We start from the raw sequence: 23,487 nt of genomic DNA, 5'->3' as shown, positions 1-23,487 counted from the left end.
TAGACGGCTTCATCGGACGCACGTGCGCTGACCCGATGCACGTCTGGATCCGAACTTTACTTCCGGTTTCGTTTTTTTAATAGTCTGACTAGTTGCTAAACTGATCTCTTGAACAAATGCCTTGTCGAAAATAACAAATGGTTTGGTTTCCTAAGTAATCTGCACTGTAAAAAATTTGCTGTAATTATGCAGCTGGTTGCCAGTAACTTACTGTAGAAGATAAAGACTGAAAATGTTTCATGTTCATTGTTGCCCGTAAATAACATAAATGTAAAATCTACAGTAAGTTACTGGTAGCTAGTTGCCAGTAATACCCAGTAATACCGTAATTTCTACAGACATTTTTTACAGTGTATGTGTTGTTATTTTTTGCTTGTTATATAAATAAACTACGTTTAAAGAACTTTGTTGTTTTTTATTCTTAGCGGAGTTTACCGGAAGTTACGTGCGGACCACAACAGCCGCTTGTTTATGTTGTTACTGCTGAAACCGTCTATATTTTCTTTTGCATGCAGCTCAAATTAGACGGTGTGCATTCCGACTCATTTTGCCAGCACGGGTCACAAATCTACAGTTTTAATTCTGTGTTAGGGCTGGGCGACCCAAATTCATATCCTGTGACTTTGGCGCGGCTAGTGGTATACAGTAAATTTCTGCGTTTCCTGCTAATTTCAATACATGTTAACATGCAAGTAATGCCTCATGTGAACTATCACAAACACCTTTTTTGAAAAATACAATTCAAAGACAGGGTTTTACTTCCTGTGCGAAAATGTGCTGCTGTACAACATGCGAGCTGGTCGGAAAGCTTTCGTCTGACCTCAGTGTACATTTCTGGCATAGCTTTTGTTGCAATGAAGGAAAAGTCATACCACACAATACTGATACGTCTCATCCCATATCCTGTTGAAGAAAAAATACAGATATACTGTATTACCAAAACTCGATATACCGCCCAACCCTATTCTGTGCCTCTCTCTCTCTCTCTCTTCTGATAAAACATCTCACAGGCATTTAATGGGATTCAGGTCTGTGCTTCATGCAAGCTGAAAGTTCCTCCACAAGAAATTTTGTAAACCATTTCTTAGAAATTAAATTTTTTGCACAAGTGCATTATGATGTTAAAACAAGCACACAGCCTTGAACTAAAATGTTTTTTTTAGACTGCATGCTCCATGCATGGGTTACAAACATGAAACATGAACACAATCTCTGCCTTGCCGGAAGCGTAACCGTGCCCTGGAAGCTTCCTTTGTTTGTCAAACTGACCTGTAAGTGGAAGTGAGCGGCGTCCAAGAAGTATTTGTTGAGGACATCAGAGTACTGGTCTATCGCCCGCAGAAAGACTTTCATTTGGAGTAGATTCATGATCATCCAGTCGGGGGGAAAGACGTTCCCCATCAGGTTTTTGAACATGATGAAAGTCTCCATTAGAAAGTCCTGGTGGTGACACAAGGCAAAACAACATCGATCTCTGCTGGTAGGCACGCTGAGGAATCTTACGATCAGATATATGGACTTCTGCTTAATACACAGATACCAGTGAGACGCTAAATTAAAAGTGCTCATTGATAGCGCTTATCTCGTCCCACTATTGAAAACTGCAACAGACAGCTTGAGACACCCGGTCGCATCAGTCGGCTGCATAAAAGGTGGATTATTTAAAACGTAAATCTCGGGAAAGCTCTTTCTGCATCTGCACTGATGGATCGGGCTTGCGAGGAAAGAGGGAGACTTACGATAATGTCCTGCCTGGTTTTGAATGTGCTGATGTATTGCTCGTAATGCGCATCTTCCATTTGTTTCAGGATGGCGGTCATGCATGCGAGGTAGTGCCCCTGCGTCCAAAGAAACAAAAAAGACCATTAATAACTTTACGTACCCACACCTGTGGGCCTGGGCAAATAAATCAACAAGTTAAGCTCAGCGCTCCTGAATGTTGTTGTTATGAGTTTCAGCAGGTGCTGGTGTGAGTTTTAGTGCTGCTGTTTAGTGGAAATTTGAAAGGTAAATAGATTTAGTTTTGCTACATCTCTCTTGAATGTTTCATTGTGTGTGTTGGTCTCTCACAATGTAGGGCGAGTCCAAGCTCAGGTTGATGACGGTGCGGTTAACCCTTCGCAACAGACGGTCCACGATTAGCTTCACGTGACCTGACGTGGGACCCTGAAATGATACAAAAACATGAAAATAAACCAAATGAGATGGACACAGAAACAATAAACAGCTCAGGCAGAAACAGTCGTGTGGTTAAATCGGCCTCATTTTGGAATTTGCAACATAAGTGCTTAAGCAATGAGCTAATTTCCAAGTTTCAAAAATATGACCTGAAATGCCAGCCTGTCGAAAACTGCTTTTAACTCAAATGTCAACAGGCAGCACTTGAATGTGCTCTCATACAGTATCAACAGGCAGAAGTGAAATGCATTATGGGTGACATTAGCCTGTCAGTATCCGAACAGGGCTGAGTGATATATCTTTACGGAATGTGTCTTATATATGTATAATATTATAATAAATATCATTAAAAAATAAAGATTAACATGCTAAAGATGGACCAATGGGCAATTTTACTCCCCCTATACATAATACAACCGACACAAAACATAACTCAACATCATCAAAATGGAGACCGCAAGCGGCACGGCTGTGGAAAGAGGCACGGATGATGAATTTGCACACAAAAACAATGCACAATATGTAATATGAGAATGGATAACTAAATAAAATACAATCATTTGCAAGGTGTGCAAGAAGATAATTGTGATAAAGTGTGGTATAGCGCAGTGGTTCCCAAACTTTTTCAGCGTGCGGCCCCCCTTGTGCATGGTGCATTCCTTCGCGGCCCCCCAAAGAAAATTTGTGACAAAAAACTGTTCTAAAACTCAAAATTTTAATAAAAACCCCATTAAATTATACAAAAAAGTAGTGCTTTTGGTTAGTAGCCTTATTTTTTTTAGGTTTAATTACACAGAATTCATGATAAATTAATGTATTTCATAAAATGTCATAAAACTGGGGCCCCCCGGCACCATCTCGCGGCCCCCAGTTTGAAAACCACTGGTATAGCGCAACCAAATCTCCATCACATCAAGCAGCATAAACGTGGATTCATTTAAAGAGACACTACACTTTTTTTACTCATTTTCCAGCTCCCCTAGAGTTAAATATTAGATTTTTACCGTTTTGGAATCCATTCAGCCAATCTAAATAACCAAAGAGTTTCGGTGTTTTTTCTATTTAAAATTGACTCTTCTGTTGTTACATCTTGTACTAAGACAGACAGGAAATTGAAAGTTGCGATTTTCTAGGCCGATGTGGCTGGGAACTGTACTCTCATTCTGGCCTAATAATCAAGGACTTTGCTGTCGTAACAATGATATTACGCACTGCCTGAAAATAGTCAACTGCTATTATAAGTAACTAAGGGAACTATTTTCGTAATATCATTAAACCTCCTGCAGCCATGTTACGGCAGCAAAGTCCTGAATGAGAGTATAGTTCCTAGCCATATTAGCCTGGGTGCCAGCCGATCTTATCCCGCCCACAACATTTTGAGAACGGGAAGATCAGTCTGGAGTTTCTCCGTTGAGGAGCTACTATGCTAGACCCAAAGCTGGTCGAACCAATCAAATTGTCAGGGCGGGCTTTATACGATGATGGACAGATGATCAACAGTAACGTAATGAACCACGTCACCAAAGAAAGCGTGTGTTGAATCTGTTTACAACGAAATGGCAGCCGCTGTAGAATTCAGATGTGTGGATTCTGACATTGAGTCTGTTCTAAAAAATATCGACAGAGCATTGATTTAAAAAGAGGAACAGAGAAACGCGAGCAAGGTATTTGTTGATGTTTTTGCCGTCCTTCCTACAGGATTCGGCAAAAGTTGGACGCAACTGAAATGGGTATCACGGCGATGCAACTCGGCGTGCATGACGAGATGGATATAATTAGCGGTCGTTGCCAGCTTCTTTTCGGAAGCCCGGAATCGTGGTTGCTGAATAAGTGGAGGGACATGCTAGGCTCCAATATTTTTCAAGCCAACGTAATCGTCGGTATCGTCGTGGATGAAGTTCACCTAACTTACAAATGGTAAGATATAGTCTTACTGTATGACTTAGTAAATACTTAATGGTGTGATATAAATGAAATGTTGTAAACATAATAGGTGTTGATGTACGTTCGCTAACTCAGACTTAGTATAATCACAATGTTAGTGTCATTGTAGCGAAATAACTAGCAGTTCAGTCAGGCTGCAAAAGACGTAATGTCAACATACGTTACACACTCCGTTGCTCTGATTGGTCGTAGGTCTATCCAATTGAGTGCAGAGGCTTTTTCGGTTGAGACACGCCTCATAATTATAGCTCAATGGAGCGGTATCAGACTTAAATTCTGACTAGAATTGAGTATGACAACGTCAGGCTATAGCCATATCTGCCTAGAAAATCGCAACTTTTAATTTTCCGTCCGTCTTAGTACACGATGTAACTACAGAAGAGTCAAGTTTTGAAAGGGAGGAATATGGAAACTCTTTGTTTTGTGATTACGCACTGCCTGAAAATAGTCAACTGCTACTATAAGTAACTAAGGGAAGTATTTTTGTAATATCATTGCGCCTCCTGCAGCCATGTTACGGCAGCAAAGTCCTGAATGAGAGTATAGTTCCTAGCCATATCTGCCTAGAAAATCGCAAATTTTCCATCGGTCTTAGTACACGATGTAACTACAGAAGTGTCAAGTTTTGAAAAGGAAAAATATCCAAACTCTTTGTTTTTTTTGCGCATGATGCTAATGGTCTAATCAGATTCAATGGATTATGCTAAGCTATGCTAAAAGTGGGAGCCGGAGATCAGCTGAATGTATTCCAAAACTGTAAAAATCAAAATGTTTTACTCTGGGGGAGCTGGAGGATGAGCATATTTTCAAAAAAAGTGGAGTGTCCCTTTAAGTATTAACTGTATTAATTGTGCACTAAACATTTATTTTAAAAAAATTATAGTTTCAATTATTTAAAAAAAAAAAATCAATATTAGGTACGATCAAAATTTGGAAAAATGTGATATCAAGTTTTAGGTACACTGTAGGACACTTGACTAAAATGTTTTCCATGACCTTAAAGACCTTGACATTTGAAGGTCTGCTTAAATGCTTGAAATTACTTTTGTAGACAAAAATACAACTGATTAACTTTAATTAGAAAACTACATTTTAATAAAAAAATATTTTGACTTGGATGGAGTTTTCAGCATGAGTTCAGAATAGACTCCTTCAATGAATAATCAAAGCGCAGCTTAATAAAATAACAATTGTGCATTTCTGCAAACTCCATAAGGCCCTGTTTACACCTGGTATTAAGATGCGCTTTGGAAAGTAGACGAGAAAGACGCACGTTCGTTCACACTTGGTTTTTTAATCCATCACCTTTGTCCACTTTCCACTGCTTCTGTCCTGGTTACTTTGAGGTGACCGTCTATGGGCGATTTGTTAAAACACGATTGTAGGACAAAGATGTATAAGATGTAGGACCACGTGGTGTAGGAACAGTTTCTTTCCAAATGCTGTAAATGTGGTAAATAATCAGTATGAGTTTTAGCATTTTGTATTAGATTTTATTGCTCTTAGTTTTTTTAAGCATTGTTTACACCTGTAATTAGCGTTATCATCTTAATACTAGCTGTAAAAAGGGCCAAAGTTTTTAAGAATTATAGCTTTTGAACAATTGTATATATTTTGTCCGGCCCTAATCTCACTTAATCCACTTTGCATCTTTTCTGGCCATTCAATTCTTATGCTCTAAACAGGTCCAATGTGGTCAGATTTCAGTAATAAGTGTTGTATCTATCCACACTGGATGTCAAATGTTTGGACATAAATGTGTGTTGGCAGTGTGTGAACACAACCACCCACAATGAAAAACATCCACCTGTTCCTCCTTTTTAATCCCAATTAGACCAAAGCATTCTCATTACACATGCTGTCTTGATTTTCTTGTTAATGTGATGTCACACTGACGAAGCCCCGCCCACTGCCACTGACTGACTGGTTAATTTTACACAAAAGCTTTTCTAAATGCCTTTGTTACAGGGTTCCCACACCTTACTTATCTTCAAATTCAAAGACCTTTCAAAGACTTTCCAGGTCCAATACCCTCAAATTCAAGGACTAAATTTGGGGACACATTTCAAGTGAGAGCAAGGTTACATTGTGTTACCTTTAAAGATACATGGTTACATTTCCCTTTCGAGGGAACTTGCCCTGCATCACTGCGGTGACACTTTGGGGACGCCTCCAATGGTAAGTGCATCTGAATGTATATATCAAATTCAACCAATGGTGAGGCTAAACGACAAAGACAGGGTGATGCGGGAGCCAGAAAGGATATCGCTATCTGAAATATTGCCAAAGCGTCCTCGCGGGAGGACGCTTCGGCGGCCGGCTCGCGGGAGGACGCTTCGGCGGCCGGCTCGCGGGAGGACGCTTCGGCGGCCGGCTCGCGGGAGGACGCTTCGGCGGCCGGCTCGCGGGAGGACGCTTCGGCGGCCGGCTCGCGGGAGGACGCTTCGGCGGCCGGCTCGCGGGAGGACGCTTCGGCGGCCGGCTCGCGGGAGGACGCTTCGGCGGCCGGCTCGCGGGAGGACGCTTCGGCGGCCGGCTCGCGGGAGGACGCTTCGGCGGCCGGCTCGCGGGAGGACGCTTCGGCGGCCGGCTCGCGGGAGGACGCTTCGGCGGCCGGCTCGCGGGAGGACGCTTCGGCGGCCGGCTCGCGCGAGGACGCTTCGGCGGCCGGCTCCCGCGAGGACGCTTCGGCGGCCGCCTCGCGCGCTTCCGCGGGTATCAGACTGTTTCATTTACAACGTGTTTACTGAATTATTCCCTTCCACGTTTGGGAGAAGAGTGAGCAAGGCTGGGAGATATTGTTAATATGCACATCAACGTTTGAACAACGTCAACATGGTGAACTGAGTTTTCAGAAGGCTTAATAAAGTTTGACTTTATCTGACATTCCCATTAGCACAGCTCCATCTAGTGGATGCATAACGCAAACCCAGTCAAACGTTTGACTTCAGTATCTTTCATTCTATGCGCCTTATAACCCGGTGCGCCCTATATATTAAAAAAAATCTAAAATAGGCCATTAATTGAAGGTGCGCCTTATAATCCGGTGCGCCTTATAGTGCGGAAAATACGGTACATTAAAATATTTATAAACCATTTTATCAAAGTTAATATGTAAAATGGTTCATTCTCAAACACTCATTTAAATCTAGCAAACTGTAACTAATTTAAAAGCAAGCGCTGTCAATGCTGGAAATTCTGATTCTAGCAATTGTCGTTTTTGTGTGCAATCTATGCCGAGACTGAAAAGAGCATCCTGATTACTGTTATCTGCTGCTGTAATGTCCCACATTTGAACTCACAATGTTTTTAAGGTCTAGCATGTCTAGTACAGTACTGAGGAGCTGAACGCAGGCTTCCAGATCAGGTTTATTGGAGTGATCGTCCAGTTGGCCGCTCAGCTGATCTGTGATCAGGGGTAACAAGACTTCTCTGCACTCTACAAGCACAGAAAAAAATAAGAGATTTATCAAGACTCACGTTGCGAACACCATGAGCTTGTTTACTGTGCAATCAACAAGATAAATGATATGTCTGCCTGAACGCAGGTGTCAATTCAAATCCCACTCTGGCAGTTTGAAAAGGTCACTCTCCACCATTTTCACCAGACAACCGAGTTTCTGTCTCACCATCTGAAACTCTGGGATGCTCTCGATGAACTTCGCCAGTTGAAAGCTGATTGAGAACGAAAAGTTCGGGAGAGAAGAAAGGGTTAATTGCAATTAATGACATTATGCAGAAATGTAAATCTGAAATTCATGGCGTACTACTACCAATCTACTTATGTAAACAGATGAGTATGATGTACATGTACCCCTATTCCCTGTGCTGGTCTTAGTTCAAACACTAGATATTTAAGGCAATTGAAGAGATGTTGTTCACTTACCTCAGCTCCACAGGATCAAAAACCTTCTGTAAGTCGTTGATTATGGTAGGAAGATATTTTAAGATTGCTCCCTGTAGGGAAAAACAGAAAGAGATCAAATAAAATTCCAAGTTTATTATATAAGCGGACAAACCATACATACAGGACTGGCCAAAAATACATATTATTTGTAGCAAACTCTTAAAGAGCACGTATTATCATGCAATTTATCATGTGGTTGTCAATGTAAACAGTGTGCAAAAGCTGCGAAGCTGAAAGCGAACTGTAACAAGTTATTCACTCTAAAAAAACAAACGGTGCTATATAGCACCAAAACTGTTGATTTGAATCGTAATCATAGAAGAACCGTTTTTAGTGCCATATAGCACCGGTGAAGCACCTGTGTAGAACCATATAGGTGCCATATAGCACCACTATAGCACCACATTTGGTTCTACATAGCACTAAATGGTTCTACACAGGTGCTTCACCGGTGCTATATGGCACTAAAAACGGTTCTTCTATGATTACGAGCAAAGAACCACTTTTGGTGCTATATAGCACCGTTTGTTTTTAGAGTGTTGGCTTTCAAAAGAAAGAGTCGACTCCGAGTAACTGGAACGAGTTTCCAGAGTTCGAATCCCTTTAAAGTTTCTACGTCACGACTTTCTAAGCGTTCTACGTAGTCTCTACGCAAATGCATGAACCATGTGGATTTTGCGATGAAAAATTAAAAGTTGTGATTTTCTAGGCAGATATGGCTAGGACTATACTCTCATTCTGGCGTAATAATCAAGGACTTGCTGCTGTAACATGGTTGCAGCAGGCGTAATAATATTACGCACTGCCCAAAAATAGTCCCCTGCGTTACTTTCAATAGCAGGAGACTATTTTTGGGCAGTGCGTAATATTACTACGCCTGCTACAGCCATGTTACGGCAGCAAAGTCCTTGATTATTACGCCAGAATGAGAGTATAGTTCCTAGCCATGTCGGCCTAGAAAATCACAACTTTCAATTTTCCATCGGTCTTAGTACACGATGTAACTACAGAAGAGTCAAGTTTTCAATAGGAAAAATATCGAAACTCTTTGGTTATTTTTTAGCGCGATGCTAATGGTCTAATCAGATTCAATGGATTATGCTAAGCTATGCTAAAAGTGCTAGCGCAAGAGCCGGAAATCAGCTGCATGGATTCCAAAAAGGAAAAAAATCAAATGTTTAACTCTAGCAGAGCTGGAAAATGAGCATATTTTCAGAAAAATTGGAATGTCCCTTTAAGGCATGTACTAATCCTAAACTAATGAAGACTCATCATTTACTCTTTCCCCCGCCATTAAGCAGTTAACTCGTCAATTAAGAGGAAACGTTTCCCTGCCAATGAAGACATTTTCCAGCGATCAGTATTTCCGCTATTTTCCACCAGGTGGCGCTCTTACCCAACTTATAAAAACCGGAAGTATCACCCTAGGGCAAACAGTTCAAACTCTGTGTATATTTGATCATCGTTCTGAGTATGATCTCTATCAAAAGTCCTTCACAAAAACGCAATAATTAGGTATTTTTTTAAAAACCTACCCATTTTTGAGGTGATAAAAAGAGAACAAACAAAGGTAGGATTAAACTTTTTATTTTTGAAGTCTGATCTTTGATTTCTATATTAAAAAAAAGAACATTTTCTGCAAAGCATTAAACTTTTGTGAAAATCATAAAAACTGCTGGCGGGCAACTTTTTTAAAAAACGCTGGCGGGGAAAGAGTTAAGTACAACATGACATGTTTTTCGTTGTTAGTTAATGAATTCATATATTGAGTCATGAGGCATGTTGTAGTCTGTTATCATGGAGACATCTCCAAGCCCCTAAACATGCACGGCACAAAGCTAAACATGATTGGTTGCTTTCAGTCTCAGTCATAGTGCCTCTTGGGCGGTTCTTGGCCATTCAAAACTGCCCAAGTTTCCCAGACCTTCAATAGGAATGCAACTTGCCTTTATTTTAACTCCCTCATCCAGAGGCCGGTCCATCAGATTGCTGATTAAAAGAAAGAGGGTACGAATGGAGTCAAGAAACTCTCCTCCATCTTCACTTTTTCCATAAAACCTGTCGAACAGGAAACAGACGATTTTAACATTTAATGCAGGAGATTTAATGCTGCTTACCCATTTAAAAGTCACTAGGCTGCTAGGTCATTGCTGTGGTGTTGACTGATGTTGAAATGAATTTTCAATGGTGTTCTGAGCAGCCAAAGCTTTGTGATATTCTGGTTTTATGATATGGCTCGTGTCGCTCTTTTATTACGTTAAATTAAGTTAAATCAGTTTATATGATAAAAAAGTAATTCCACCTTAAAATGCAGCATTACATAAAGACAATGTTAAATGTGAAACACTCAAGCAAAGTTGTGCCGCTATACGTGTACAAAGAATATGTTTAAACTATAAATTGAATTAATTCCAACATTAAAAGCTATCACAGGTTCTAGATCTAGATTAGATTAGATTCAAGTTGGCAAGTTACATAAATTGAAATAAATCGCCAGAGAATTCTAATCTAATCTAATCTAATCTAATCTAATCTAATCTAATCTAATCTAATCTAATCTAATCTAATCTAATCTAATCTAATCTAATCTAATCTAATCTAATCTAGTCCTGGTTTCACAGACAAGGTTTAGCTAAAGCCAGGACTAGACCTTGGTTAAATTACAACGTTTAAGCATCTTTTATAAACATGCCTTATGTTGGGTTCACACCAGACGCGTTTGAGGCGCCAAATTCGCGTCTACCGCGCATATTTGGACCCTTGAACATTTTGAGTGTACTCGCTTCATTGGTGCGAGAAAGCCGTGCATGGAATTCTAGGCATCGAGACATTCACGTGGAAATTCGTGTCATGGGAGGGGCTGTAATCACATCACTACTAGAGCAAGCTCCTGAATGGTTAACATGGCGCGTTTTTACGCCAAAGTTCAGATTTTTAACTCGCGTGTTTCCCGCAGCAACGCTCAATTCGCATCATTCGCGTAAACTAGATGCGCAAATGAGGCGGAATCGTGTCTTAGTTAAGGTCTAGCCTTAGCCTTGTCTTTGAAACCAGGGGCTAATCTAATCAAATCTAGGCCTGGTTTCACAGACAATCTTAGCTTGGAACATTCATTGCAACATTAAAAGCTATCACAGGTTCTAGATCTAGATTAGATTAGATTCAAGTTTGCAAGTTACATAAATTGAAATAAATCGCCAGAGAATCTAATCTAATCTAATCTAATCTAATCTAATCTAATCTAATCTAATCTAATCTAATCTAATCTAATCTAATCTAATCTAATCTAATCTAATCCTGGTTTCACAGACAAGGCTTAGCTAAAGCCAGGTCTAGACCTTGGTTAAATTACAACGTTTAAGCATCTTTTATAAACATGCCTTATGTTGGGTTCACACCAGACGCGTTTGAGGCGCCAAATTCGCGTCTACCGCGCGTATTTGGACCCTTGAACATTTTGAGTGTACTCGCTTCATTGGTGCGAGAAAGCCGTGCATGGAATTCTAGTCATCATTCACGTGGAAATTCGCGTCATGGGGGGGGCTTTTGCGACTCCGCTCGCTTCCTTTGATCGCATCACTACTAGAGCAAGCTCCTGATTGGTTAACATGGCGCGTTTTTACGCCAGAGTTCAAATTTTTAACTTGCGCGTTTCCCGCAGCAACGCTCAATTCGCATCATTCGCGTAAACTAGATGCGCAAATGAGGCAGAATCTTGTCTTAGTCGAGGTCTAGCCTTAGCCTTGTCTTTGAAACCAGGGGCTAATCTAATCAAATCTAGGCCTGGTTTCACAGACAATCTTAGCTTGGAACATTCATTGCAACATTAAAAGCTATCACAGGTTGAAATGAAATTCAAGTTGGCAAGTTACATATAATGAAACTTCTCTCCTGAAATAATCGCCAGAGTATTGTGTGCTTATCTTATCTCATCTCATCTAATATTCTTGAGCATCTGGTCAAAGATAATGTGTTCCCAGATATTTAAAAAAAAGACAGGTTAAAATAAATAATTTTTCCCCAAGCAATTAATTATTTTCCTCAAGTGGTAACTGATGGTCAGTTAGACTGGTTAATGAAAATTAGATTAACTTGTATAAAATAGTTGTTTTATTTATTTATATATGCCTAATGTGAATTGCCAGATGTCTGTGTGAGCGTATGCTGCAATATTTTCCCTACGGGGACAAATAAATTCTACTAATGGAAATCCACTTCTCCTTGTGTTTGTACAGACAGAGAATTTCTCCCGTATCTACCAGTTGTTTTTTCATCTGCATTGTCAGATCAAGGACAAGTACAATCATGGTTTCCAAGCCCGCTTAAAGGCAATTTTTTCAGAGCACGTGCTTGAAGCCAAACCCACCTGAGATAGAGAATCCGTGACTGTACGATAAAACGAAAAAGGTACTTGAAGGCTTTCAAAGCGGAGTACAGTCTCTCCGTATGCGCCGGGTCCTCGGCGCGGCCAACAAAATAATTCAACACTCTGGTCAACTTCCTGCGAAAAGAAAGAAAAAGACATGACACTCCGAGGCAATTACGACAAGCTACCAAATCAATACAGGAGACATGAAACGGGTGTGTATGGAGAATAGGTGAGATTGTGGGATGGCAAGGTGAAAATTAAATGTGCCACTGTAAAATAAAAAAGGCATGAACTGTGACGCAAAGGCGAAAGAAAGCACAAGAAGAAAGAAACTCTTACTGGTACGCCAAAGTTGCACTGAAGTGTTTGTTAACGTATGTCTCCAGAACCGGGTTGAAATGCTGAAACTTAATATCGCCGATCAGTGAAATGATGAAGACCTGTGCAAAAGATACCCAAAACTTTTATTACATTTTAAATGACTTTTATAGACAACATGCAATCAAAACCAACCCAATTTACTCTCTAATATACGTCCATTATTGTGCATGATTCATCAGTTTACGTTATTCTCAATAAAAACCATGTTCGTCCTTAATATCGCACTCATATAAAATATAATAGCTCTTTACGCCTACCTCTGCCAAAGTGTTTCTTTTCTACTTACATAACCAAGGCTGAGCAGGCAGGAAAAATAATATATAAACCATATTTTGCATTTCTAAAGAAAATGTGCTTGCCAGTACAAAACTAAATGGGTCAGGAAAGGTCAAACAAGATTAACTTAATGTAGATCAGCACAAAATTAACAAAAAAATAACAGACTAATACAATAAAGTCATTTTCACAGTGGTATAATCTGACCTGTGTGTCTGTGTAGGAGAGAAATCCCACATGCAGATGGCAATATGATGCATTATGGCAGTAAGTTTACACATGCTTATAACAAATGAAATCATAATGACCCTCCGTTTGTGAGTGGATCTCACAGTTTGGGAACCAGGGACAATTGCACCACATGCCCAGTCGGAAAGCTTGCCAGAGTGTTGCACTATAAATTTTAGCATGTGTTTTAGTTGCTAGGCATTGATCCGGGTGGATTTTTTCTGGCAAATGTCAGAAGATTTCTGTCACATGTCTATATAGGCCTTTCACACAGAGATATTACACCCAAGGATTGTTTGTTTTTGCTTCATCTGTGCATGTGTTCACACAGAATGTGATGTGTAATGTAACTGTAATGGTGCACTTGGTGAATTGTTTCCAAAGTGTCATAAGTTAATAATTATTGATTTCTCTCAGGAGTAAACATGCTTGTGCATTTGTTTTCTGATTTAATCATAAACTAGTGCATCATGTACCTATTCATTAAACTGGCAAACAATCCCAGCTTTGGTGTGGATAGTGAGGAGCTCCCTGATCTCCGATGAATGTTGGTCAGCATTCAAAACCCCCTAGTCAAACCGTTGCACAATAACTTTTTAACATTGCGATGACACATGCAAAGTGTGAAAGTGAAAGTGTTAGATTTTTGTCAAGTATGATAACACATACTTGAAATGTAACCCATCTCAGTGAGTATACTGAATAAAATGATTCATTTTTTAAGGTAAGTGTTTGCAATTAATTTATTTAAGGCTATGTTTACATTAATGCGTTTATCCTTTAAAACGCGTTACTTTTGCTACGTTTACGCCTTTTATCTACACTACATCACCGTTTTCGACCCTCATAAACGGATTCGTTCGCAAACGCAGAAGACCGTGTTTTAGTTTGAGAACTCAGACGTTGCTCTGAGTGTAAATGAACGTAGACGGAGTCTTGTATAAACGATCAGCTGATGTTAACGTGACAGCGCATCATTTTCAAAGTAAAAATTATTTTATTCATGTAAATGTTGGTTTGCAACAGAGGTTTTGCCAAAAATAGTAAACATCTACCAACCAGCTATTAAAAACGCTATATCGGATTGTTTTAACATGTATCCATATAGATAATGTCTGTTTTATATTAATGTTTGAGTATTGTTGGGTTTGAGTATTGTTGTAATGTGTTTTTGTTTTGTTTAAATTTAGTTAGCTTACGAAAGATAGACTGTAATTTTAAACGCCATATAGGCGTTGTAAAGGCCAATATGAAGGGAGAATTGTAATGGGTCAGACATTATTTTCCAGTTTAATGTAAGTTTTGTTTGCTACTTTAAAATGAATTTCGTTTCAGATAATTTGTCTCTTAATTTTAAGCGATGTTTTGTTGATATGTTTTGTGAATATAAATTAATAAAAACAATAAACTCAACGTCATTAATATATAATGCTCGTTTAGGCGCTATTTCTGTGTTGCTAGCGGAGGACGTGCACGGACCTCGCACACTTTTAAAAATTAATGCAATAAGCATTTCTGGTAGGCTAAAGCTACTTCACCTCTTACTATGTTCGATTGAAGTATGCATTTGCTGAAATTTATTTTTGCTTCAAGTTCGCTACTGTTTAGTACTGTTCACTTGAATGCTTTCTTTTTAAATCATAAAGACCTTTCTGTTTAGTTATAAAATCAAAATTAACCTATTAATCATATTAATATGTTGTAGGGGGGAGCTAGAACAGTATAAGACTTTTCCAAACACATTTTTATAGGTTCAAAAATAGTGTCTGTTATAGTTGCCAGCAAAGGACCCAGGTATGACTTTTTGTCAATATCGCACACCCCTAGGCTGCATAAATGCGCAAAGGTAAGCTATTATTAGAGTAATAATTTATTTTACACTTTTATGCGCATGCTCAGTTACATGATTGGTCATGTTTCATGCATTTATGGTGGTGTATAGTGTGGATGAAGATTCTTTTTAAAATGCCAGTATAAACGAGGATTGTTTTCCTTTTAAAATGCCGTTTTAAAACGCAAATGCTCTAATATAAACAGGGCCTAAGCTACATTTAAACAAAAAAGAAAAAGAAAAGAAAAAATGTTTGTTTAAATAAATTGATTGCAACCACTTACCTTAAAAAGAGTAAATTAAATGAATAATTTTTTCCGTGAACACACATATACCCAGAGCAGGGGGCAGCTATCACTGCAGCGCCAGGGGAGCAACTGGGGTTAAAGAATTATTTCACTTTTATTTAAAAAATCCTGAAAATTTACTCACCCCCATGTCATCCAAGATGTTTATATTTCTATCTTCAGTCAAAAAATATGTTTTTTGAGGAAAACATTCCAGGATTTTTCTACATATAGTAGACTTTAGTGGACCTCAACAGTTTACAGTTTCAATGCAGCTTCAAAATGATCCCAACTGAGGCATAAGGGTCTTATCTAGTGAAACGATTGTCATTTTCACCCAAAAAAATATGTACAACAACTTCTCATCTTGCAATAGCCGTGTGACAGGCCAGCTGAAATGCGTAACCTATTGCGTAATCACGTCAAAAGGTCACGCATGACGTATGCTAAACTACTGCTCCAGTGTTTACAAGTGTGTAGAAAGAGAAGCGTTCAAATGCTGTTGTATGTGAAATGATACTGATTAATGTCTTTGTGTCAGCTTATTATTTAAAATGGTCCGCATGTGTGCGTTTCACATATGTAACACGTGACATTTTAACGTGATTACATAATACGTAAGGTCGCATTGGCGCGTCATACGGTTAGTGGAAGACAAGAAGATGTGGTTTAAACGTGCGTATTTTTTATTGTTTGGGTGAAAATGACGATCGTTTCGCTAGATAAGACCCTTATGCCTCAGTTGGGATCGTTTATAGTCCTTTGAAGCTGCATTAAACTGCAAGCTGTTGAGGTCAACCAAAAGTCCACTATATGGAGAAAAATCCTGAAATGTTTTCATCAAAAAAACTTTTTTTTTCGACTTAAGAAAGACAAACATCTTGTATGACATGGGGGTGAGTAAATTATCAGGATTTTTTAATGAAAGTGGAGTAATCCTTTTATTTGCCAGTTGCAACCTGCCGGCCATGAGGCTCAAACTGGCGACCTTCGGGTTACAAACCCGACTCTCAAACCACTAGGCTCACTCCTTTGTTACCATTGTAGATCCCCATCCCAGGGTCGATCTTGGGATCACATTTGCTTCACACAAAAGGCAATTCTATGGCGGTTTTCTGGGATTAAGAAGACTTAAGGCCTTCTTTTAAAGAGGACCTATTTCGTTGCTATTTTGTGTATGTGTTTGCGTGGTTTATGGTTAAAAAACACATTATTTTCCACATCCCGTTTATTTTGGTGTTTGTACCTTTTGCATATCTTTAACATGTACTAATACACTTACACACACCAAAGGAAATGTAAAATCGTGAATCGGACCACTGGTGCTGTTTATATAATATATATATAATATTAATATATATAATATATTTTTGTGGTATTTGTGGCAAATGTACAAGATTGTAGCATCCACCAAGTAAAAGTCTGATCATAGGTCAACAAGGAGCACAATCCGAGGTATAATTTACGTCTGTACACAAACAATGCCGGACGATTTACTGCCTGAGTTTTAATACACAGAGGCAGGGGTTTGTTCAAGTCTCTAACTCGAAGTATGAGCACTTGTAACAGCGATGTTGACTGATACATTCTCCTAGTATTAAATATTTAATACTTGCCAAAGCATTGAAAACAAGTGTGTCGTAGGTTTCTTCCTCTGAGGTCTCCATCATGATATTGAAGAGAGCATCCAGTGTATCCTGCAGAAACTACAGGCACAAACAAATAAAATCTAATGCACATTTATGCATTATTATTTAAAGTGACTTACAGCGCATTCAAGCTATATATTTTATCAGTATGCATCTATGTATGTTCCCTGTGGATCAAACCTACTGTATGACCTTTTGCACTGCTACCAATTAAGCTATAGGAACACCTAAAGGTGCATTTATTTTTACTCACTTTAATAATTTCCCCTCCTTCCACCTCCATCAGTTTCTGAAGAATTATTTCAAGTCTCTCAGTATTTGATCTCCAGTTGAGAAGGCCCAAAAGATCAACTGAGTCAGAGGAAATTAAACAAGTTTCAGCAACAACTGTACTTCAAGAACTTATGAATGTCATATATTGTTATACTGTATATGTTTTTTAGCCCAGTCAAAAACAGGTACAAAAAAATTCTGGCAGATCCACCGTTTTGTGTGAGCTTCGTGGAGCAGGTGAGTGTGGAGATCTGAAAGCTGTCTTTGGTGACGGGAATGACGCCTGTGGGATGGAAAGGTTTTCCTGCCTGCCTCTCTTTTTCCTCAGCCTCGGCGTATGAGCCAGGAAGAGTCAAATACGTCTTGGCATCGTCACTTTTCTTCACATCCACCTGGAGGCAGAAATGGCAGAGGAATTATGGTAGAAGAGAGACATTATTGTCTGATGGAACACTGAAGCCACATCACACGAAACAATACAGACAATGCAGGTGTAACGGGAGAATATACATGAAGGCAAAGACGATGCAACACCTTTATAATTAGGGGTGTGACGGATCACAAAACTCACGATCATTTTTCGCATCAGCAAAAAAAGGATGGGAAAAATTGAATAACAAATAAAGAAATTACAAACATTTATCAAAAAGAACAAAGTTGCACATTAAGTAAGGTCTAACATCATTAAAGCGTAACTAAACCCCTGGTCAGAGCCTTACTCCCCCCACTGGAAATAATTGAAAAAATGCAAGAAAAGTGGGCGGATCCCAACGGAGATAGAGGGGACGAACTAAGCTCGTACCAAGTGTGTGGTGAGATCGTAACAAGGGCGTGGTGAGATTTGACCTGCTTACATCACAAGTTATTTTTTGGACATCCAATAGGAAAAATCAACTGCAGTAGCCACCGTTCAACCTGAAGAGGGCAGCACTCAGACGTTTTTACACCATATATTGTAGTATTGAAACACTTTATATCCAAATGTCAAAAAACGTACTAAAATCAATGAACAGCACTAATAAAGCATCATTCTTACAGATCATTAACTAAAAAAGGTTGGTTTAGGGTTTAGTTACTCTTTAAGTACAGAAATCGAATCAAATGAATAATAACACCATCTGTATATTGTATGAATTAAATGTAATTATTATTTTTAAAGCTACAGAAGTGGTTTTCTCTTTGTCTTGGGTTGTTTGATTAACATTAATGACACAGACTTAAAGGAATAGTCTACTCATTTTCAAAATTAAAATATGTTATTACCTTAACTAAGAATTGTTGATACATCCCTCTATCATCTGTGTGCGTGCACGTAAGCGCTGGAGCGCGCTGCGACGCTTCGATAGCATTTAGCTTAGCCCCATTCATTCAATGGTTAGAGATAAAGTTAGAAGTGACCAAACACATCAACGTTTTTCCTATTTAAGACGAGTAGTTATACAAGCAAGTTTGGTGGTACAAAACAAAACGCAGCGCCTTTCTAAGCGGATTTTAAAGAGGAACTATATTTTATGGCGTAATAGCACTTTTGGGAGTACTTCGACTCAGTAACACCCTCCCTCTCCCATTATGAGATGAAGAAGGGGAGCAGACTTTTCAGGCGAGTCCAAGTGCTCCCAAAAGTGCTATTACACCATAAAATATAGTTCCTCTTTTAAATCCGCTTAGAAAAGCGCTACGTTTTATTTTGTACCACCAAACTTGCTCGTATAACTACTCGTCTTAAATAGGAAAAACGTTGATGTGTTTGGTCACTTCTAACTTTATCTCTAAATGGTACCATTGAATGAATGGGGCTAAGCTAAATGCTATCGAAGCGTCGCAGCGCGCTCCAGCGCTTACGTGCACGCACACAGATGATAGAGGGATGTATCAACAATTCTTAGTTAAGGTAATAACATATTTTAATATTGAAAATGAGTAGACTATTCCTTTAATTAAGGTTACTGTCTCTTTAAGATAAGCTCGAACTGGTTTCTGGCTAATCTATACATACACTTAAAACATAAACAAATGTTTTTATTAGAAAAGAGTACTGTGGAGATCATTCTGTTTGTATGTGCCCTGTCAAGAACAGAAAGATTGTATGTTTGCTTGCTTTTTGAAACGCGTCTTTCCATGTGAGCACTTTTGAATGCACTTAAACGTGCACGCGCACAAAAATGGAGGGCAAATCATAAACAGTTGCCTCACATAAAATCATTACTTTGTTTTTATTGCTGTATTCGCCAAATGTATGTTAATGAACTACAATATGAGACACAGTAGCGCAACTTTCTTTAAAGTTTACACATCACGACTTCTGATCTTTTAAGGGCAAAGGGATAATCACGTCTGACTGGAGCTGGACCAGACACATTCAACCGCGTGTGTGTCTGTGCACACAAAAAGCTGCTCACTTTTGCACCTTTTTGCGGTTAAATTGTTTAAAATCACTTGAGCGTTAACATTTGCATATTAATCCGCGAATCGCATGCGAGCCAAACTGTGAGTCGTAAACCGTATGGATCACGGATCAACTGCGATCCGTCACAGCAATATTTATAAGAAAAGTGCTATGAAATCTTGGGCATAAGCTAACAGGAACTAACAATGAGCGATAATGTAAGGGATAATGTAAGGGATAATATAAAGGCAGCCAGTTGTTATCGCAGAAATAAGCCCTGACAGTGTGATCAGGACGCGATGCAAAAGCAAAGGGGCCTATTTCGTGATAACAACCTGCTGCCTACTTTCAGTTTTAAGATAAGACAACACGTTCAGATGTCATAAATACACAAATTTGTAAATATAATGTCATATATCTTATTAAAAGACATTTATATTACATTTATGTGTGATATTAAACTCCGAATGACCGTGTGTTATTACTTTTGAGTGTGTGGTGCAAATGTCGCGACTGGCCAATCAGAATCAAGCATTCCAACGAGCGTGTAATAATATTTAATAATGTTAGTTAATGCCAAAACACTATGTTTATTGTTAGTTTACGTTAGCTAATGCATTAACTAATACAAACAATTTATACAGTAGGTCAACTAAAAAACAAATTTCAAGGTTCAGTCTGTATTTTGTTTCTACATATCACATGCTTCACCGCTAAAGGAATGAATACTACTTTTGTACAATGAAAATTTCACTCGTATCAATAGACTCATAAAGATGCTCAAGGTTAGATAGAGCTGGATGGTTGATAGGTAAACATTTCAGCAATGTCATAGGTAACTAAAAGCATTTATTAGGTATCACTGGCTACTAGCACGGCATAAACACAACATGTCTTTTAAGATATCCACCTTGTAGACGATGAGATCATGCCTTCCATCTGGAAGTGTGGTGCCATCTGACTTCATCAGACGGATAAAAGCCATGCCGAACGGCTTCTCGGACTTATCTCTGGCTGCAAACAAAAAAAAACATGTATAAGTGGATAAATGTGTGATATTATCATCGGGTCATAAATCAAAAGTTATTACATGCTAAATTTAGGTTTTAGCCATATCCAGATTTTGCATCAGATGTAGATACAGCGGATATTTAGTATACAATGAGCAACAAACTGATCAGATGATGATGATTGTGAAATTGTGTTCTTGCAGATTGGTAAAGCGTGACGGTAGCAATGCCAAGATAATGAGTTTTTCGCGGAAATTTATATTTTGAATACACTTGGAATATCACTCTTGATAAAAGCATCTGGCAAATGCATACGTGTTATGTTTTTATAAATATAACATGTATAAATATAACAATCAGTTTTAAAATCTAATTTGTTTGCCTTTGGAACAAAGATGAAATGTCCTTTAAAGGAATAGTTCAGCCAAACATGATATTAAACCCATAATTTACTCACCCCCAAGCCCGAGATGCATATGTCCATCATTTTTTGGCGCACATATTTTCAGTTATTTTAGAAAATTTCCTATATCTTTCAGTTGTTAAAATGTAAAGTTATGGGGTCCACTCCTTCAAGTCCAAAAAATGTGCATCTTTCCTTCACAAAATAAATCCAAACTGCTCCACGATGATAAACAAAGTCCTTCTGAGGGTAATTAACTGAAAGATCTTAAACATTTTCTAAAATGTCTGAAGATGTGTTTGTCTGAGAGGTGATGGACATGTGCATCTCGGACGGCTTGGGGGTGGGTAGATCATGGGTTTAATATCATTTTTGGCCGAACTATCCCTTTAAGGTAAATCTGTGTACTTATCTAAAGAACTCACAATCCTGAGATGATCTGTGTCTAAAAGTTAATCTCAGATGACATCGACAAACATCCTCGATGGGTATAGTCACCTGACGGACATAAGAGAGCATAAGCATGAATTTGTCTTGGACACAATACAAGACACACCATCAAAGAAAGATCATTATACTTTAAAGGTGCAGTGTGTAAATTTTAGCGGCATCTAGTGGTGAGATTGCGAATTGCAACCAACAGCTCAGTCCACTGCTCACCTTTTGCTTTTGAAACACATAGAGAAGCTACGAAAGACACCACCGGACAAACATGTCATTGTTGGAGACAACTTAGTAAAAAAGTTTGTCCGTTAAGGGCTTCTGTAGAAACATTGCTGCACAAAATGGTGACTTCCATGTAAGGGGACCCTCGGTGTATGTAGATAAAGCGTCTCATTCTAATGTAATAAACTCATAACGGTTCATTATGAATGATCTTTATACACCCCTGATAATTTAGTTTTGTATATTATTTTGCATTTCTGTCAAGAGATCCTTCTAAAAATTACACACTGCACCTTTAAACATCATTGCAATACTTTAGTGACCTTAAACATTATTTTAAAAATCTGAATCTCGGTTAAACTTTGTAAGTTGAAAGTGATTGTGCAACCATTTTACTATGACAAATCACTTAAATTTTTGTTCCTTGCTTTTGTAAGTCACTTTAGATAAAAGCATCTGCTAAATGTATTTAAAATTATCACTTCAAACTCGCTTTTTTTTGCAAAGAGTGTACGTGCATGTCTTGACACACAGCACAGATATTTACTGAAATGTATTACATCGCTGTTTATGAGCTTAATAGATTGAATTATTAATGACATCAGTCTTTCATTAACAGTGCGTTGAGTGTGTTGTATAAACAGGCGGGCAAAATTGCTATGCTGAACGAGCTGCCACAAAAGTAAAAACCTCAATTTTCTCTGTACAGTATGTGACACATGGACGTGTCACTTAAACTGCACTTTATAGTCTGTACACAGCGAGTCTTTGTTTTATTCTTTATGTTTGTACCTTAACAGTCTCATTCCAGCAGGGCTGCTTGACCTGATAGTAAATGACAGACTTATATTCTGTGATCCCTTCATAACCTCCTCCTGGATATATGGCCTTCTGAAGAGAGATAGTGGGAACGAGAAATAAAACGAACACGAAATGGGAAACAACATCTATGGGAACAAAAAAGTTTGTTTTGTTTTTCAGTTCTTGCTAGTGAAACACGTTAAAGGGACACTCCACTTTTTTTGAAAATATGCTCATTTTCCAGCTCCTCTAGAGTTAAACATTTGAGTTTTACCGTTTTGGAATCCATTCAGCTGATCTCCGGGTCTGGCGGGACCACTTTTGCATAGCTTAGCACAATCCATTGAATCTGATTAGACCATTAGCATTGCCCTCAAAAATGATTTTTGATATTTTTAAAACTTGACTCTTCTTGAGGCAATGATGTTACGCAGTGCCTGAAAACAGTCCCCTTGGTAACATTCAATAGCAGGGGACTATTTTCGGGCACTGCGTAATATCATTGCGCTTGCTGCAGCCATGGTATGGCAGAAAAGTCCTTAATTATTACGACAGAATGAGAGTATAGTTCCTCGCAACTTTTAATTTTCAGTCGTTCTTGATGTCACAACAGAAGAGTAAAGTTTTGAGTAAAGTTCTGATGTCACAACAGAAGAGTAAAGTTTTAAATAGAAAAAATATCAAAACTCTTTAATTATTTTTAAATGCGATGCTAATGGTCTAATCAGATTCAATAGATTATGCTAAGCTATGCTAAAAGTGATACCACCAGACCCGGAGATCAGCTGAATGGATTCCAAAGCGGTGAAGATCAATTGTTTAACTCTATGGGAGCTGGAAAATGAGCAAATTTTCAAAACAAGTGGAGTGTCCCTTTAACATCCTAAAGCGTGGAGTA

General features: G+C 38.7%; 1 protein-coding gene across 3 annotated transcripts in view; it reads right to left on the bottom strand.

Moving 5' to 3' along the window:
- The window catches only part of dock5 (dedicator of cytokinesis 5), a 98,954-nt gene that overhangs the window by 42,307 nt on the left and 33,160 nt on the right, over nucleotides 1-23,487 (bottom strand). For all 3 annotated transcript variants that reach the window (XM_073868123.1, XM_073868124.1, XM_073868125.1), the window contains 15 exons: nucleotides 22,581-22,679; nucleotides 21,548-21,620; nucleotides 20,620-20,723; nucleotides 17,535-17,715; nucleotides 17,304-17,401; nucleotides 17,018-17,107; nucleotides 12,738-12,838; nucleotides 12,396-12,530; nucleotides 9,972-10,087; nucleotides 8,009-8,075; nucleotides 7,693-7,797; nucleotides 7,425-7,563; nucleotides 2,071-2,166; nucleotides 1,740-1,838; nucleotides 1,270-1,440 (listed from right to left, as the gene is read on the bottom strand). In XM_073868123.1, the coding sequence (XP_073724224.1) occupies nucleotides 1,270-1,440; nucleotides 1,740-1,838; nucleotides 2,071-2,166; nucleotides 7,425-7,563; nucleotides 7,693-7,797; nucleotides 8,009-8,075; nucleotides 9,972-10,087; nucleotides 12,396-12,530; nucleotides 12,738-12,838; nucleotides 17,018-17,107; nucleotides 17,304-17,401; nucleotides 17,535-17,715; nucleotides 20,620-20,723; nucleotides 21,548-21,620; nucleotides 22,581-22,679 (1,674 nt within the window). The remainder of the gene's footprint in view (nucleotides 1-1,269; nucleotides 1,441-1,739; nucleotides 1,839-2,070; nucleotides 2,167-7,424; nucleotides 7,564-7,692; nucleotides 7,798-8,008; nucleotides 8,076-9,971; nucleotides 10,088-12,395; nucleotides 12,531-12,737; nucleotides 12,839-17,017; nucleotides 17,108-17,303; nucleotides 17,402-17,534; nucleotides 17,716-20,619; nucleotides 20,724-21,547; nucleotides 21,621-22,580; nucleotides 22,680-23,487) is intronic.

Source organism: Misgurnus anguillicaudatus, chromosome 5 (genome assembly GCF_027580225.2).
Source record: "Misgurnus anguillicaudatus chromosome 5, ASM2758022v2, whole genome shotgun sequence".
Lineage (NCBI taxonomy): Eukaryota > Metazoa > Chordata > Actinopteri > Cypriniformes > Cobitidae > Misgurnus > Misgurnus anguillicaudatus.
Note: the sequence above shows the minus strand (reverse complement) of the source record. Positions and strands in the feature narration are given on the sequence as shown.